The sequence below is a fragment of the Myotis brandtii genome, unplaced genomic scaffold, assembly GCF_000412655.1.
Source record: "Myotis brandtii unplaced genomic scaffold, ASM41265v1 scaffold708, whole genome shotgun sequence".
Lineage (NCBI taxonomy): Eukaryota > Metazoa > Chordata > Mammalia > Chiroptera > Vespertilionidae > Myotis > Myotis brandtii.
The window spans coordinates 1,679,604-1,693,447 of NW_005370777.1; the positions used below are offsets into that span (position 1 = coordinate 1,679,604).

Here is a 13,844-nt window from a genome sequence, read left to right on the forward strand (position 1 = left end):
AATATATACATATTTAGGAAGAATTCCAAATGTTATATAATACATATGAACATGTTTTATATGTAACACATATACATATATTTTGGAAGAAGTCAAATAACGACTCCAACAACAACAGGGGGGGAGGGTTTAACCATAAAATACACTAATTAAATCATTGAATTTTGTACATTCTACATGCATATCATTATACTAAGGAGATATGCACTACCTCATTATCTAAAGGTAATTGAGGTTTTTTTCATATAAATATGCAGCATTAAACCACTAATGCAGCCCTTGAAAATTACCTTAAGGGAATAAAAGTTTTCATTATCCAGGAATCATTACTGACTGAGATTTCAGATTGCCCCCAAATTTCCCACTACCTTTTTCCTGGCCGGAGCTTCCTCTTCTGGAATTAAGCTTTTAGGAATAATGGTGAAAGAGTAACAGGAATGTAGAAAAATTGACAGAATCATTTCTAATAGTGTATTAATGGATAAACTTGGAAAGAGAATGAACTGCAGGTCTCCTATTATAATAAATAAAGTACCAGTCATTTAGGTATAATCACACAGCCTTACAGCTACAGGAGTCCCTGGGAATAGACAAACCACTTTTGAACAGAGGATGTGTGCCAGGCACTGTGCCAGGTTCCTCCATTAAAATGGTCTCACTGGAGCCTCACAGCAGCTCTGGGCACCATGAATATAAAGAACATGATTGTGGAAGTCAAATCCTGGCTTTGTCACCTATTTTGGCAAGTTTCTAAAATCCCTGAGCCTCGGTTTATTCATTTCTAAAATAGAGATGATTACCAATCTTTAAGACTGAATGGTAAGGGAAATGAGATTATTTGTTTTGAAAAGTCATTTTAAATGTGTGTGTTCCCTTCCCTTTATAACCTTTAATCTTGTATTCTTTTAACATTTTTAAAATTGATTTCAGAGAGGAAGGGAGAGAGAGAGATAGGAACATCAATGATGAGAGAGAATCATTGATCAGCTGCCTCCTGCACGCCCCACACTGGGGATCGAGCCCGCAACCCAGACATGTGCCCTGACCAGAATCGAACCATGACCTCCTGGTTCATAGGTTGATGCTCAACCACTCAGCTACGCCAGCAGGGCTTGCGTTCTTTCCACTAAACCGCTTCTCGTGTCCAACTAAAAACTCAGATATCTCTTTGAACTGTGGCAAAGCCATATCTTCTCCCATCTTGAACTTGCACAATTGATTTCTTTTGGAACCTTAATGTAGGACAGTACATTTCTCCCTCTTAAATGTCATCATTTCGGTGTCAGCGTGGCCTTTAAACCTGTAGAGGAAATTTTCAATTTTTGCATTGGCCTATTACCATATTAAATAGCCTTCACAGCTTTATGCCATTGAAAACCTGATAAACGTTCCTCTTATGTCTACTTTGATGCCATTAATAAGAATATCAAATAGAGCAGAATCCAGGGCCAGAGAGCCCTGTGGCATTCAATCAGTGATCCCCCTACAGGCTGCAACAGTGTCATTCATCAAGCCTCTTGGTGTAGATGGACAACCAGCTGTGATTCCACTTAATTTTTCTCTCCTGGTGCCCCCCATCTTATAGATAATGAAAGAACTCATCAAGTGCTTTATTGGAATCAAAGACGGTGTCTATGGCATTCTCCTGGTCTGTCAACCTCATACTAACAACCCTGTCAGAGAAAGGAAATGAATATAGTCCAGCAAAAACTTCTTTTTAATGAGACCACTGAAGTTGGGAAAGAAGAGTGGCTGATGACACAGAGGTTGCTGCCAGAGAAAAGGCCTCTGGCCAGTTACTGGCGTGTTTCAGGTTGTGGCATTGATGTGGCATTGATGAGCTGACCAAGGTCCAGCAGTGAGCTCAGCCCTTCCAGTGCAGAAAACTGGACTCAAAAAAACTGAATGAGTTCCCATTTATTGAGACTGATTTTATGCCAGGCACTGTGCTAAGTACTCTTCATGTATCTCATTTAATCCCAGCACTCCAGTACTATACGCACTATTTTTAACACCATTATTCTGGATGAGTTAGGTGAAGCTTAGAGAGTTAAATAATTGACCCAGAGTCGTATATAGTGTCAGAGTCAAGGCTCACACCAGGTCCCCCTGAGACTGAGCCCTGCTGTTACCATTGTGCCTGCAGAGCAGATTCTGCTGCCTCAGTGGTGCTGAATTTATTGAAGAGAGAAGGAAGCAGATAGCCGATGAGGGTGGGGGGAACAATGGAAGAAAAAGGGATTATAAAAATCTGTCTCCCACTGTCACCCTGCTTCCTCATCTGGAGCCTGTCCTTGGGACTAACAGCAACATCTGCTTTCCTTAGAAATACTTTCATAAGCCCTTCACATCCTTTCTTCCTCTACACACGGGCCGAAATACACTAACACCCAATCTAAAGAGCAGTAGTAGCTTGCTAGGCTAAGTCAAACCCACAGGTGTGTTTTTTAAACCTGAATGTTAGCTAGTTTTAGATAGATTTTTACCTCCTCCTATACCACATTCATATATCAGAGCCACTGGGAGGGAAAAACAAAACAAAACAGAATTTACTTATTTTAATTCATTGGCTCTCTTCTTCTTCTACAAGCTGATGGAAGGTATTATGTGCCTTTAAAGTAGTGAAACAGCTAGAAGGAGGCAGCAAAAGAGCAGAAAGGAAAACCGTTTATGATCCAAACATTGAATAACCAGGCCCTCACTTGCCTAGGATTGCCTCCTGAGATTCAGTTTATCTTAAAACTTCTCCTTACAGCCCTGACCGGTTTGGCTCAGTGGATAGAGTGTTGGCCTGCGGACTGAAGGATCCTGGGTTCAATTCCAGTCAAGGGCATGTACCTTGGTTGCAGGCACATGCCCAATAGGGGATGTGCAGGAGGCAGCTGATTGATGTTTCTCTCTCATTGCTGTTTCTGACTCTCTATCCCCCTCCCTTCCTCTCTGTAAAAAAATCAATAAAATATATTTTTTTAAAAAACTTCTCTTTACAAATATGTGTATTTTATGTATTTTGCATCTTTCAGTTGCATTTATAATACATGGATATATGTTAATAATGAATTTTGTTAAATATAATTTTATTTACATTACTAAGAGCATCAGTCATATAATATAATAGATCCTAAGTTTTATGATCTCAAAAACTGAAAGGAAATAAGTTGAAAAGTACCCTCAATAGCCATAAATGTCTTGCATGGTTAGCAAAATATAAGCAACACTCTTCACTTTTTAAGCTGCAGAGCATTTTTTCATAATATATTTTTTATATATTTTTGTTGATTTCAGAGGGGAAGGAAGAGGGAGAGAGAGATAGAAACATCAGTGATGAAAGAGAATCATTGATCAGCTGCCTCCTGCACACCCCACACTGAGGACAGAGCCCGCAACCGGGGCATGTGCCCTGCCCAGGAATCAAACCGTGACTCCTGGTTCATAGGTCGATGCTCAACCACTGAGCCATGCCAGCTGGGAGCTGCAGAGCATTTTTATGTATTAATAATACTGCAAAGAGATTTTCAGATTTCAAATGCTATTAGGCCATCATCACGTCTGCAAGAATAACTTCGGGTGTGGGATGTAGCACATATTTACATATTTCCCATTTTCTTTAGCAACAAAATTTTCCTTCAGTAATTCCAATTATTGGGTTCTTGAGCAATGCAAACCAAATTTTTCCTATGAAAACCGAATTTGCAGCAAGCTGTACTTAAAAGTAACTTACAGGGAAATTGGTTAGGAACTGATTGGTTGGTTTGTTTGTATTTGTTTTAATCTTCTGGAGTAAGGTTTATGTGAAAATATAATCAGAAAATTAGTACCTTCATCAAGAGGTAATTCAGAGAGCTTTACAAATAAACTGATGATTCTCCTTGATTACAAAAGAAGGCTTTTCTACCTCCAGCACCCTTAAGTGCTCAGAGGCAATTATACCAGTAAGGTCTCTCTTTCCATGTAAAGATTTTCTCATTTCCTCATAATTAGTATTTCCTGTTTATTGAAACAGACTATAGTCAGAAAACACACATCCCCTGGCCCCTCCTTCACTCGTTCCCACTGTCCTTTGCTCTCTCTAGAACTGTGTAACTTGGAACCTCTGGTCCTTTCCATAGGTTAACACAGTTGCATTTTGATGGCATCTATCATACAAATTATTATTTAGTAGCCGTTTCTTTGAAAAGTAAAAGCAGCCCAGCTAGTGAGGCTCAATAGTTGAGCATCGACCCATGAACCAAGAGGTTGTTGGTTCAATTCCCTGTCAGAGCACATGCCTAGGTTTCATGTTCGATCCCCATTGCGAAGCAGGGGGGAGGAGGGGATACAGGAGGCAGCCGATCAATGATTCTCTCTCATCATTGATGTTTCTATCTCTCTCTCCCCTTTCCCTTTCTCTCTGAAATCAATATACATACATACATACATACATAAAAACATAAAAAAGAAAAGTAATAGCAGAAGAGAAAAATAGGGAAGATACAGTCAGAGTGACTTTTTTTCTTAGACGAAGCATTTGAGATAAAGGGAAGAGATGGGAGGTAAGGAAATCTTACATCACCCACGGCAAGGCGCCAAAGCTCAGAAGGAAGCAAGGCGCCAAGGCTCAGAAGGAATAGAAAACTGTTGAGAGTCAAAAGGGAAAGAAATAGGATACGGTGTTCTTTTTCCTTTCCCCTCTGCCTTTCAGAGATGTCTTCCTACTTCATTTGTTGTCTACACATAAGGGGTGAAGTCTGAGATTCAGGGATGCCCCTTGATGGTGTACTTGTGTGCTGGGTGCTATGAGGGATCCTATGATACAGTGACCCTGTATCTCACCCTCTGGAGCTTACAGTCTGGTTGGATACTAGAGAAATTCAGAGAAGGAGGTTGCTGGGATCCAAGGTGAGCAAGGAAGGCTTGAGATGGGTCTTGATTTCATGCTTGCAAGAGCCTAAATGAAAAGGAGGCACAGACATTCTAGAGTGTACAGAGGTGTTGTATATGTGGGCCAAAGGAATATATGTGGTGCAGTTGGAGACATGGAGGAGATTGGCTGGAGTTAAAGACAGTTTAGATAATAGGAGAAAGGGCTGGTTCTTGATCTAAAATCTACCCAAAGATATCTATAAAATAGCACATTTAAATAACAAAGATACCATTCAGAATTTTGTGGTTAGGGTTATTCAGGATAGAGTAAGAACGTTTTTCAAGTTATATTTAAGAGAGAAATAATGCCTTAGTTAACAGAAATCTCTCTTAATCTGTGTAGCTGAGTAGACATATATATTTAGATAGATGGATGGATGTTAGGTAGGTAGGTGGATGGGTGGGTGGATGGGTGGATGGATAGATAGATGATGGATAGACGGACACATAATAGAAATATATAAACAAATTTAAAAAATATTTTTCCAACTACTGGATTAAAAGCCCTAGAGGAGTGAATATTTTTTTTCTTCTTTGTGGCTCACAGATTGCATAGTACGGTGGTCATATGTGAAAGATATTCAATAAATGTTTGTTGAATAAGATTATCATTGACCCTTGACCATCACAACGCAAAGGTCACTTCCCTAGAAGAAGAGTGAAAGAAAAAAAACAACATCATGACCTTCTGCTTCCAAGGTCCTTCTCTCCACCATAGCAGTGCCAGCATGCATTATTACTTTCCAAGAAATAAGAGAGAAAATGTCACAGTCGGAAATCAAATGCCATTTCCAACGAGGGTGTCTGGAATTGTGGGAGTGGAAATCCGATGGCACACTGGCACTTTTGCCTGGATGCTCTCAGGTGGAAAGTTTTTGGAAATGATAACCAGGGAGGGGGGGAATCCTTCCCATTTAATTGCAATTTTAGTTCTGCAGATGAGAACAAAGCAGATAAACTTCCACCTCGACTTCCGGTCTGGGCATCCCAGACCACCAGGAATCCGCAGAACACTTGCAGGTTTGTGCAGATTTCTGTAAATTGAATATGAATGACTAGGAAGCTGCTTTGGGAATTATAAAGCCCTGAACTAAGGCATTATTTCTCTCTTGAGTATAACAGAAACTTAAAACTTTCTTACTCCACCCTTGAATAACCCTAACAGCAAGATTTTGAATAGTATCTTTGTTATTTAATGTGCTGTTTTATACATATCTCTGGGTAGATTCTAGATCAAGAGGCCGCTCTGAAGCCAGACAAGCTCTCAAGATTTGCTTGGGAGCTGCTGTCCTTAGTTGGCAAGTATCTAGAAAGGGAAGAGGGGGACAGTCTACCCCCTTAAAATGGAAGGGGGATTCAGAATGCAGACAAAGCTGTTCCATTCTAAAGACCATTTAAATAAAAACAAAGTAAAAATCTCTCCCTGCACAAAAACCCAGAAATGAGAAGGCACAATGATAACTAGAATCGCTTGTGTGCTCAGCGATGCTGCATGTGTAATCTCTGGAGGATTCCAGATACATGTGTTATTTCATGTCTGCCCGCTAAATCTAAACCCCAAAGCATAACAAATGCACAGGGTGACACTGAGGAAGATAATGCAGACATGCCATTGTCCCTGGAGGGACTTGGCCCAGCCGGTAATAAATGGGTTGCAATTTCATGCGGAACATGGAGAGAGACTGTCGCTACATGACTTTTCTGCATGATGTGTACGTTCTTGCAGTTTTCATTGGTGTTTTTCGTATCGTGTCTATGCAAACATGGCAATGAAAATGGAAATTGAAGGATGATAGGATATTTCTAAGGACATGGAATGTTTGATATCCAGAAAGGAATCACAAACTAAATCTCCAGCAATAAGGGGAATGGTTAGTGAATTATGATGTGCTTCTCTAAAGCAATAATATGGTAATATGGAGTTACTTAAAACGTCTACTGAGATTTGAATATGTAGGAAAGCTCTTTAGCTTTCACATTGGGCAAAAAAAATAAGGTGAAAATTGTACTTATAGCCACTACAAAACATAATCGTGGGGACAAAAAGAAAGGAAATATGCCTAAATGCAAATAGCCTATAGATACCTTGTTCTCTTATTTTTCTATATTTTCTGTCTCTACCATGGGAAAGCAGTATTGTTATTATAATCAAAATATTGTTTAATTTTTAAAAAGCAGGTAGGGAAAAAAGGCATGTTTCATTTACATCACCTCAAATTTAACATGTTTAATTTGTGGCACATTACATTTTAAAAGGAATAAAAAGAAGTCCAGCTGCACTGACTTCCTGTATTGCTGGGACATATATTCTGATGTGAGCTGCTCAGTGCAGGGGTAGGGTCATAATATTGTCTAGCAGAATTCCCACAGCTAAGCCCAGAAACATAAATGACAGTGGCATAATAGTATGGCATTGTCACTCAGCACAGTTATTCTCCTCTTGCTGGAATTTGCAGTGTTGTTTCTGAAGTTCTCTTGTTTAATTGACAGTGAAGAAAATTTGAAGAGGTAGCTACTCCTTGGATGAGTGGATACCAATATTCAGCAGACCTGTATTGTTTCAGTATTCCTTGCCTTTGACCCATAGTTCTCATGATAGTTGTAGTGAAAACCCACTAAGGGAGCATGCCATAACTTCCATTTCTTATCTATTGGAACTGGGCACATTCTTATGCTCATGTGTATAGTAATTTTTCCTTAGCTAGTGGTTTGACAATGTAGTTATTTGTGCCCAATCTCTGCACATTTTCCCTTTGAATTCCCCAAATAATTGGTGGCAGAAAGTTAATATTGTTTTTGAGTTGAACTGAATCGTGTTAATATCTTAGAATAACTAAATCCCCCAAATATTGCCATTACTTTACCTTTTACTCCCATTGGGGTCCTTGTACATGCAGTTAACTTTCACCCAAACAGTAATGAAAACCGTACAGAATTTTTCTCTACCACAGTAACTGTTGCTCTGGCTTTTTGAAAACTGTTTGTAAACTGACTGTACATCTGTCATGGTGCCTGGGGTGGTAGGATTTCACTACTTCCCTATCGCTTACAATGATGATCAGATGTTACGCTGATCTCACTCAAAGCAAACCCAAAGGCCTTTGGGCTTGATTTTTCCCATATGACTCTCTTTCTTTGGAATACTCTCTGTTGTTGTCTTGCTGATTGGATTTCATATTGTTGACTTGGAAGTTTTGAAGCCAAATGTCACCCTCCCTACCACTCTACTCTTAGCCAACTTGGATTGAATCTTGGGTTGATGAGGATGTTCTGGTCTTTGTCTATACAGATTTCCCCCACTCTCAGAAAGTAGAGCATTCCTATGAGACCTTTCTTAAGCCTAAGTGGCTTAAAGCAAAGGAGAAATTACCTTAGGACACATCTGGCTAACAGATGCACAAAATTAACGGAGATAAAGCCCAGATGCGCACAGACAGCTCAAAGCTGTGGCGGTTGATGCTGAGATGCTGAGTGTGGTTCCCAGGGAAGGAGCTTGGGGGCCACTCTCGCTGCTCAGGGTGCAGCTGCCTCCATCATGCAAAACAAACACTGGATGCTATTTCCCATTTTCACCTTTTTACGTAAAAGTAAAAATCCTCTTCAGATTTCTTTCACTTAGCAACAGCAGGAACTAATGTAGGTCTGTCGAAAGCCAAGTGGCGCAGGGCGAATTTTCAAAAAGCGGGGGACACCTGTCTAGGCATTTCACAGGGAACTCTGTAGGGTATCTGCCTGGGCTCCTTTGGCCCAGCTTTAACACTGCTATAAGCCTCGTCCAAAACTAAAGCTGTATAATTTTAATGTTTTTCAGATGGTCAAGACACAGTATAAATGTTTTGAACTTGACAATCCAAAGCAAAGAGCACCATCTCAAGACATGGTATAAAACAATAGTGTAGCTAAGGCATAGAGGTTAATACCTAGAAGAAGAGCATGGTGAGTGGGGAAGAGCAGGCTGAGTCAGGTGCAAATCCTAGCCACGGTGCCATTAGCAGTGTGACCACAGACAAGGTGCTCAGTGTCCGTGGTCTCAGGTTTTGCATCTCTAAATGGGAATGATAATGTTTTTTTAAAGACGTGACCACAGACAAGGTGCTCAGTGCATCTCTAAATGGGAATGATAATGTTTTTTTAAAGATTAAGTGAGAAGTTTATACACATATATAGTGCACTTGGCACAGTTTCTAGCACAATTAGAACATAGAACTAGAACATAGCAAATGTTCAGAGGATAATAGTTATCATTACCGTCTGTGATATGGGGTCATTTCTAATAAATAAGGAAAGTTACCCAAATGTTCTTGATATGAATTATCACTCTGTTAATTTTTTTATTCTGTCCATCCATCCATTCTCTTCTGGGTAGTTCTGTGGAGGAGACAGTGATGGAGCTTCAGTGAGTGGCTCAGAGTACCTCCTGTCAGAGAGTAAATGGTGTGTGTGGAAGAATAACATGCATTCTTTTAGATTAGGTCCAGAATTAAACTAAGACCTAGAAACTACTAGATCCATTCCTATCACTCACTACATATCACTTCAATGAGGGCTTTTCCCAGGTTAGCCACATCTCTTCATGCAAAGCACCAGTGAATTTGTTTGACATGACTGACTATGAAAATGGCCAAGTCTCTGTTTTCTGGGTGAGGATTTCTGTGCATCCTTTGGGTCGATTAGCTAGGATAAGCACACCAGGAAGGTTGCATCTTCTCTGTGCCGGGCACTGTGCTGGTTATGCTCATAATTTCATCTTCCCAACAACATTTGAGATTGGCATGAACGTTCTCACTTTATAGGTGAGAGAACAGAGACCACAGGAGTCAGGTCACGTGCCCACAATTGAATTGAGAGAGTAAACCAGAAGCAGCAAAGGCAGTTACACCCGCTCGCTTTTACCAGTTATTTGTTGTTTAGTGTCTGTTATTTGTCAAAATAATTTTGAACATCTGTATTACTACGAAAAGCATTTCTTAGCAAGACTCAGGAGCTCGAGGTAGCACCCTCAGCATCGGATCCAATTTCTTCCTGGGAGAAAGGCAGTGGGAATTTTATGGAAGGAATTTATACTCAATAGAAGTCTTTGACAAAGTAACTGAAAATAAGAATAAAAGGGAATAAGAAAATGCAATGTTTTAGATTTACAAAATACATTTGAAAAGAGTACTGTTGTGTTTTTCTGAAATTGGGGATTCTTTGATCTTGATGCTTAAAAAAAAAAAGAAACAATGCAAGAATATTTTAAAGGCATTTCTCTGGATCATATAAACAGTGTTGCCTATAAGTAAGCAGCATTGGGGCCACACTTAGCATATTTATAAATCATCTGAAAGAAGGAGTTTATGGTCAAATTCCAGATTTGCAGAAACTGCCAAGCTCCTCCAGGTAGCAAAATGCCAAGCTGACTAATATGAATGCAGAGAGAGTACACAGGGCTTTGTGAGTGGGCAGAGCATGGCAGATGGGCTTCTGCATGGACAACTGTAAGATAAGGAATTTAGGGAGAAATAATTGAAACCATCTTTCCAAGATCAAAGAGTTTTGACCTATCAACTATAACAAAATTAAGAGGTTTTGCAGCCAGTGTACTAGTATGTTTTTGTCCCTACTTATCCCTACCTCAGATGTGCTTTAAAAGGGCATTTTAGATCAACCAAAGGACTTATGTGCTAACATATAGGTCTAACCAATGGACACAGACAACAGGGGGGTGAGGGCATGAGGGGGGGGGGGATGGAGGGTAATGTGGGGATAAGGACACATATGTAATAACTTAATCAATAATAAAAAATAAAAGGGCATTTAAAGGGGGATTAAAGCAGAAAATTGTATCCTGCTCAAATGGAAAGACGTGGTTCACTTATACCTGGAATATTGTGAGCAATTTTTGTTTGTTTGTTTGTTTGTTTGTTTTTATTGTGAGCAGTTTTTTTCAACACCCCTGAAGCAGTTGTGCTAGAGTAGGAGATGGTGCAGAGAAAGTGGACTAAAGTGATCTCTGGGAAGAGGGCCTGCTTTACGTAAACAAACTGCAAAGTGTAGGACTCGTCAGCCTTGGAGGTTTATAAAATCAATGGGGTATGTGTGCTTGTGGACATTCGAATTTAAGTGCTAATTTAAAATCTAAATAAATGTAGGCAGAAAAGCCAATAAGCCAAGTAACAAATAGGCAAATAAAAATTCAAGGTTAGCATAGGATGAAATGCCCAAAGACATGCTCACCCCTCCCCCTTAAAACTTGAAAAGAGAGAAAAATATTTTTAAGAAACTAGTTACTTTGGGAACTAGTTACCCAAAATGAGTTGTATCCTGGAACATCACGTGGGCAGGGACAGGGTAAATACATTTTTTGTGAATGCATCTACATGTTGTATTAATCATGTTTGGAGATACGCCCAAACTTTGCAATTTACAAGCTTTGAAATCAGCAAGCCTGACTCAAATCTCAGAGGCACCTCATACTAGCTCTTGGATAGGCAACTCTGAACCACTTTGAACCTCGGTCTCCTTGTCTGTAAAGCAACAAGAAGCCCTTCTGGATAGGAGTGTTGGGAGGATAAAAAGGGCAGCATGTGCAAAGCTGCAGGAAGGGTAGGGACTGAGACTTTTCAAATCTTGGTTCCCTGTGTCATCTCTTCTCCAAGGTGTCCTTTGCAGCTCTGTCAGACTTAAAATCCTATCCGGGGGAGACCCGAGTCCCCCAAGTCACTGTGCTTGATTGTAACCCTACGTTACAACTTTTATCTAAATCAGTGGCTCTCAACCTGTGGGTCGCGACCCCTTTGGCGGTCAAGCGACCCTTTCACAGGGGTCTCCTAAGACCATCCTGCATATCAGATATTTACATTACGATTCATAACAGTAGCAACATTACAGTTATGAAGTAGCAACGAAAATAATTTTATGGTTGGGTCACAACATGAGGAACTGTATTTAAAGGGCCAGAAGGTTGAGAACCACTGATTAACATTCATTCTTTCCTATTCAGGGAGCTCCTGTTATTTCCAGTCAGGGCACATGCCCAGGTTGCCCGTTCAATCTCCAGTAGGGGGTGTGCAGGAGGCAGCCCGTTGATGATTCTCTCTCATCATTGATGTTTCTATCTCTCTTTCCCTCTCCTTTCCTCTCTTTGAAATCAATGAAAACATATTAAAAGGGGGGCAGAGAGATCCAGGGTAGAATAGGGTGTGATGGGGCTGAGGGCACAGTGCTTTAGTGAGGAGGTATGGGGGCCTCTGTGAGGAGACCACACTTGCACAGTGTCCAGAGGGGTGAGAGGCGTCATGTGACCTCTCAGGGGCCTTCTAGGCAGATGGGCAAATGGGGTAGAGGCCCCAAGGCGAGGATGTGTACCAGATGTTCAAGGAGCAGAGAAACCGGTGTGACTGAGCATCCTGAATGGAAGGGAGAGAGGCAGGGACACAGACACAGGCCTCCAGTGGGCAGCCAGCCCTGCTGGGCCTCGAAGCCAGGTCAGGACTGAGCTTTTATCCTAAGAGCAACAGCAAGCGATCGGAGAGTCCAGCTGGTTGGGGAGACGGCTTGCCTTTTGAAAGGTCTTTTGGCTCCTGGTAGAGGCTGGGACTGGGGCAGCCTGAGTGAAGGGGCACCATCTCCACTTTCTCCTCCCCCCACCACTGTGCTGCCCGACACTTTCTCCATGGCATTTCTACCTTCCTGGACTCGAAGGCTCACACTGATTTCACATCTGTCCCGGGGCAGAGGTAGCTTTGCACAAATCTCCTTTCGTTCCTTCATCTCTTAGGACCCACAGAAATCATTTTTCTCAAATGAAATAACCCAAATGTGTGTCGTTCCAGGTTTTAAAAATCAGTTTGATTGGCCACAGGAAACGTATTTTGGCGTCGCTGGGAGACAGGCTGCACGAGGACCCGCCCCAGAAGCCCCCTCGCTCCATCACCCTCAGGGTAAGTGCTCAGGATATTCCTGTTTTCTCCACGCCTAGCCCCCAAAGTTAATGTGGGGCAATAACATGAAATGACTGAAGCAATGAGTCAGGAAGTGCGGGCTGCGTTCCACACAGCTTACCTTACCCATCTGAAAAACAATCTCACTTCTGATTGTGTTTTGTAAGACAAGATTTTTTTCCCCTCGATTGGTTAAATATATATTTTTGAGATTTAGATACACATCAGACAAACCCCCACCTTTAAGGAACGCCCCCCCCCCCCCCATTCCCCCCTTACTGCCATCCCACACTCCCATCTTACACCAAGAGAGAGGAAATGAGTTTTCTGTCAGACTCCTCAAACCCACTGAAAGAAAATCGATCAGAGGCCACAGCTAAGTGAAGGTCAATTTGAAATTAACCTTAGGGTCTTCGGTTTTTTTATGAAGTAAATATTGCCCAGCCTTACCCACTTCAAAAATTAAGGTTAGAGAAGCTAGAACTAAATATTTAATAAACCATTTCAGCTATTGTTTAGAATTATGGGGCAGTACAACTAGAGAGAAATCCCACAGCGTGGGCGGGGGGTGGGGGGGGCAGAGAGAAATATAGTGAAAGGGAAGGGAAGCGAGGAGGAAAAGGCAGAGAGGAAGAGAATGAGCGAGAGAACGTCCAGGCGAAATGGAGCAGGGAGGGGCGGCCCGTATTCACCGGGTACCTGAGGCCTCCAGGAACTTTTTAAAAATTCATCGAAAGGTTGGACTGTCCATGAGCAGTTGGGGAGTTCCCACTCTGTGCTCTTTACTTAGTCCTGCACTTGGTGCCTGTGACTCCCTTTCTGCAAGTGTCAGAAAAGGGAGCGGTAATAACTGATGCGCACGGTGTGGCACTTCAACAGAATGGCCAGCAGTGTGATGCAGTAGAATGCCTCCTATCAGTGGATTTCAGCACACAGCTTAACCACCATGGTCCAGGCAGAGGGTCAGGCAGGAGAGGAGCTGTTAACATTTGAGTTGGGGTGGGGAGGGGGAGGGGAGGT

The 13,844-nt window shown here is 41.5% G+C and overlaps 1 protein-coding gene across 1 annotated transcript in view; it reads left to right on the forward strand.

The window, feature by feature from the left end:
- The window catches only part of ANKS1B (ankyrin repeat and sterile alpha motif domain containing 1B), an 822,202-nt gene that overhangs the window by 737,246 nt on the left and 71,112 nt on the right, over positions 1 to 13,844 (forward strand). The window contains exon 18 of the mRNA XM_005882370.2: positions 12,717 to 12,824. Coding sequence (XP_005882432.1) covers positions 12,717 to 12,824 — 108 coding nt within the window. The remainder of the gene's footprint in view (positions 1 to 12,716; positions 12,825 to 13,844) is intronic.